At 49.0% G+C, this 5,242-nt stretch overlaps 2 protein-coding genes across 2 annotated transcripts; both read right to left on the reverse strand.

Annotated features, from left to right (window-relative positions):
• Positions 1-130: 130 nt before the first annotated feature.
• On the reverse strand, positions 131-1,579 carry UREG_02107 (uncharacterized protein; the record flags this gene model as incomplete). Its single annotated transcript, XM_002542545.1, has 3 exons — positions 131-1,134; positions 1,193-1,385; positions 1,517-1,579. The coding sequence occupies 3 exons, from the start codon at positions 1,577-1,579 to the stop codon at positions 131-133; spliced, it is 1,260 nt and encodes a 419-aa protein (XP_002542591.1).
• Positions 1,580-3,796: 2,217 nt separating this feature from the next.
• UREG_02108 (uncharacterized protein) lies at positions 3,797-5,170 on the reverse strand (the record flags this gene model as incomplete). The annotated part of the gene is made up of 4 exons (XM_002542546.1): positions 3,797-4,553; positions 4,610-4,753; positions 4,812-4,916; positions 4,977-5,170. The coding sequence occupies 4 exons, from the start codon at positions 5,168-5,170 to the stop codon at positions 3,797-3,799; spliced, it is 1,200 nt and encodes a 399-aa protein (XP_002542592.1).
• Positions 5,171-5,242: the final 72 nt, after the last annotated feature.

Raw genomic sequence — 5,242 nt, forward strand, 5'->3', positions numbered from 1 at the left:
CCCCCCAAGTTCTTGCGCGCTTCAGTCGTCGTAGTCATACCGTGGCCCGATTCTTGAGTTCCATCAGAACAGTCCAATAACTCTTTATGCATTGAACGGCCATGGGCATTGAGGCTTCATATATCCACATCTATTCAACAGACGAGAGGGACATTCTAGCAGCCCTTGCGGCTGACAAGTCTGGAGAATTCTCTTTCTTCATTTTCTGCTGCTCCTTACGGCGGGTGAGCTTTTTCGATGGAGACGGGGAAAGAGACGTGGTGGAATCGATACCTCTTTTATCCGACTTTGGCGATCTCTTCCGTTTACTGTCGCTTGTGACAGTGGATGGGAGTGTTGGCTTCAAATGAGTCCTAGATGAAACGGGACCGTCTCCGCTAGACGCTGGAGAGACGCTCGTTTCTTTGCTAATCGTATTTGGACTGGGGCTAAGAAGCGTGGTTGGAATTTTCTCAGCAGAAGAACCTTCAGAAACAACGCTGGAGCCGGAAGATACTCTTGATGCCGGCTGTGAAATCTCCTTCAATGGCCCGGGACGGCTAGCTTTGACACGAGGCTCTGAAGCTGTTGACGGTTGGGTCTTTTTTGGAGCGGTCGAAACTGGAGTATTAGCAGGGGCACATGTACCGCTCGCGGTTTTCTTGGGGCTCAGGGCTTCGATTAGCTGATTATATTGCTCATCATCAATTGCGGCAGGAACGCTAGGTTCTTGGCTCCTTCCAAAGCTGATATTACTAGATATGACGCGACTGCTGTTTGTGGTTGAACCCACATAGTCTGGCATAGAGATATCATCTATAGTTGAGCGATTGTTTGCGCGATTCCTATAAGGGTCGACGAAGGGATCTAAAATTGGGGGGGTTGGAACCACCCATCCAGGATCACCTTCTGGCCAAGGATTGTGCTGCCATGGCATAGCAGCGGTGGGTTGAAGTCGGTACGGTAACATGGCTTGACTGGAGCCTATGTTACCAATTATAGGTCGGCCTTCATGACGAGTTGGTGAATGTGAATGCGCTTCGTCATCTTTGATATAGCCTTTTTCATGCCCAAAACTATACTGTAAGAATGGACGCGGGCCTTGGAGCCACATTCCTGGATTCGGCCAGGCGATATTAGAGTGCTCTAGGATGTCTGATTATCACTAGTTAGCGTAATATACTTTTGCCGTTCTGCCTATCTCATTACTTACTTAAAGGTGCATGCTGGAAGGAAAAGATGATAATATCCCTCACCCGCTCAAATGGTGGTGATCGGTTAGGTCTTGCCAATCCCTCCGCGATGACAATTCTTAGCCGACCATACATTTCTCCCGCATCCCAATGGGTGTGGCGCAAGATCTCTTCGTGGAACGGAGGGAAGCGTAATGTATCCTGATCTCCATTCTTATCCAATTCTTTTGAAAAATCAGTCGCCGTGTAAGGTTATTGAGAGCATGTTGACTTACGGGAGCTTAGCTCTACATGCATGTCAGCCTATGATCAGGACTCTCAATACTGGAAAGCACTTTACTTACCAACGACGTGAGGCCAATGAGCCTTCTGATTGAAAAAGCTTCCACTTGAGATTGTTCAGCCATAATCTCTGACGCCTCTGTCGTTCAGGTATATCCACTTACGAGACACAAAACCCATCGATGAAAATCCGCACTTCATACATAACCGCATCATCCGGCTGCATCATCCCTTCCAAAACCCTAGTCGGGCGGGGCCTCTCCCAACTATGGACGGAAACCCTAAAGGAGGTATCTCGAGGCAGGCTGGGAATGAAAGTGGTGAGCACGGGAACCTGCCCGGGGCCACCATGAAGGCCATTATTCTGGAAAAAGAAGAAATTTGGGTTCACAAAGGCCTGGCTCTGCAGATACGGGGATTCTAAAAGGAATCAGATTAGTCACTCTGACGTCCACAGATGGAACAGCATAGGTGGAAAGGCGAGCGAACCACGGTCTTTGGTCACGAAGCATTGCGTCCTAAACTCCTGGATGGGCACCCTCGACCCCTCCGCGAAGAGGAGGACGTCCCAATTCTCGTAGCGCATTGGCGTTTGTGGAAGTCTCGCGGTGCCAGGGGATCTGATCACACTCGGGCAGTGGTGTGATAAAGAGCTGAAAAGCAGCAGGGATAGAGTTCAAAATAGCGAACGAGGATAGCCAGAAAGAGCCGCCTATCCAGAAGAAACATCGATGAAAAGTACGAATACAGGAGTGAGAGAGGACGAGAGAGTGAGGGAGAGGGGAGGGAGGAGACGTTGAGCTTCACACTCCCCATCACCCGCCGGATCGCCCCGGTTTGGCTGCGCCTGGGCGCTCTCGTGCTTTCCATTCTAGGAAGATTCCCAGGCGTTGGGAAGGTGCCATGGCCGCAAAGCAGCTGCCGGTATGGGCAGGTATGCTTGAGGAAGGAGCGGATGAGATGTCCGAAAGGGGATAAGCGCCAATGCTACCGAAAGGGGTGAAAACAACTCCCGATTTGGACACTTTGAAAACGAGCCATCGTTGTCTTGGATCCTAGATGGCCGAAGTAAAGGTAAACTAAATGGGTGCAAGGGAGATCTGTTCATGAAGACCTTAGTTTATTGGTTAGAAACCCATTTTGTAGTTTCTTGGAGACTGACAAAAAACGGACACGAACGCCATGCCAACCCACATATCATACACATCTCAAATCTTATTGAAGCCCAAGATAACAGTTGAATCCATAAGAAGCTACAAGATAGGGAGGGAAAACCGCTCCACTGTCCCCCGCCCTTTGAAACCGATTCCTGCATGAGAGTGCGCCGGGCAGATGGGAAAACAATACAAGTTGACATGGTCCAAGAGGGCATGGTATATACCTCAACTCCCCCTGGGAAAAAACCGCAAGCTGCGCACGCCATTGAGAAGAGCTCCATGAGAATAGAATTTGTACTGAAGTACCAGATTAGGAGATGAAGAGCAGTTCATTAGAAGTTAAAAGAAAACGCAGAAATGTATAAACGGCAATGGCCTAGAAATCAAGTCACGTCATATAAAACCAGGGGGGCTAAAGAAGTAAAGAAAATATTGTTTGAACGAGCGTCAAGTCAGTTACGAGGCGAAGAGCCAACAAAAATCCGAGCATCAAGGCTTGTTGTAACGGCGTACACAGCGAGAGCATCACATTCGTAGGAAAAAAAGGAGGTTAGACGACTGGTGAATAAAGAGTTAAATGCAACGGCTGACAGTGTTATACACGTAACAGTCTAGCGAGCTGGCGAGAAAATAGACATTCTCGGGTGACAAAGCAAGAAAAGAAACATTTCAATTTTGGCTGTTCCGTGACATGAGAAATGAAGAGAAAACTTTTTGCAAACTGCCAACCCAAGGGTGCATTGAGAAAATGGAATAGGTGAAGTACCGGAGCTTAAATAAACTGGACAGGCCACATTCCAGAATCCTGTGAATATGAAAGCAACTCAACTAAGGGGCATGAAGTGCAGAATCAATTTGAGAGGACATGAATAAGATAGGGGAAAGAGGAAGAAGTGGGCAAGGGGGGGAAGAAACAACAATAATAAAATAGAAAAAAGAACACAATAGCTGGGATCCGCAAAGAAACGTTTCAGGAGTACATTAAGTGCCGAGCACAGGAGAAAAACGCCCATCAAGAGCCGTAAAGCAGAGCCTTTTAAAATTGAAGAAAGACCTTAAACTAAATGTTGACACATGGACCCATCTTTCAAAGAGACGCGAAACTCCTGCTGGTGCTTAAACGAAGACGAAACGCTCTCACTTCCAACCAATCAGTCAACTGCTCTTACGGGATAGAGAAATGCCTCAATCTCTTACCTTCATCGGTGCAAACCCACCACCGTATTGGTGAGATGGCGGCATGCCCATGGAGGGGTAGATCGGTGGTGGTGGTGCAGGACGATAGGGAGTGCCAGCTGGCCCGGAGTTATTCTGAGACCGGCCCCAGCTGAGTCTGACACGCGAATTACCGATTGGGTAGCCTTGCATCTGGTTGATAGCCATCTCAGCAGCATGGCGTTGGACGAACTGAACGAAGCCGCAACCTTTGCCCGGAGGGATCTTGACATAGGTGATCTCTCCGAATCCCTGGAAGAAGGAACGAAGCTCGTCCTCAGTGACATAACCAGACAGCCCGCCGACGAAAACAGTGGTGTTGTTGGGATCAGTAAATTGATTCATAGGCTGAGGAGTACCGTAATAACCCATTGGTGGGCCTCCCATGGCAGGAGGGTACATTCCGGCAGGAGGAGCACCTGGCATACCCATCTGGCCGGGGCCACCAGCAGGTCCCTTGTTCTTGGGAGTCGCAGTGGAGATGCGCATTGGACGGTTGCCGCAGTACACGCCTTGCATTTCGGTAAGAGCACGTTGTTGGTCGGTTTCATCGGAGAACCTGACGAATCCATAACCGCGAGACATTCCACTGATTGGGTCGGTCATGATCTTGGCAGACTTGCAGGATGGGAAGCGGCTTTGGAAGAGAGAAACCAAGACATATTCGTTAACCTCTGGGCCGAGGTCGCCGACGAAGATAGAATACTCGGGGGTGCGATCCTCACGGCTATAGAAAAGGTCGTTAGCAAAGAATTAAGGCATTTGGTAGAAGGCGGTACACACTTTCTGTCGGATAGACCACCACCGGTGGCCCAGTTGAGCTTGAATGGACGATTGGTGTTTGGCATCGGAGTTCCGTTGACCGACAAAGCTTTAGCAGCAGCAGCGGGGGTAGCAAAGTCAACGAAACAATATCCAGCGTTGCTCCTAAAACTATCAGTCTTATATGGCACCAAAGAGGAAGGTTCGATGGTCAATGGCATACCCAGAGAATTTGTCACGAATCATTTTGACGTTGACTTGTTCACCCATCTGGTACCAGATATTGCGGATGAAATTTTCGTCAATCCAAGGTTCAAGTTCACCCATCCTATTGATGCAGGTCAATACCAAGACCTCATTAGGCTCCGTCAGTTAGTGAACAACTTACCAGAGGGTGGTCTTGCCTTCACCGCCTGGTTGCCCACCAGCAGCAGCAGAGCCTTCGCCTGGAGCGGGACCCTGGAAACCAGGAGCACTGGGTTCTGTCTGGCCTCCCATAGTTTGATCAGCTGGAGGAGCAGGGCCCGTCGCATTGGTGGGAGCTTCCTGGTTTTGGAAGGTATCGAAATTCTGGAACGACATTGTTACAGTAGAGCAATTGTCGAATTATTACGGGTATAACTGAAAGACACAGTATAAATTCTCGCAAGGAAA

This window comes from Uncinocarpus reesii, genomic scaffold (genome assembly GCF_000003515.1).
Source record: "Uncinocarpus reesii 1704 scaffold_1 genomic scaffold, whole genome shotgun sequence".
Classification (NCBI taxonomy): Eukaryota; Fungi; Ascomycota; class Eurotiomycetes; order Onygenales; family Onygenaceae; genus Uncinocarpus; species Uncinocarpus reesii.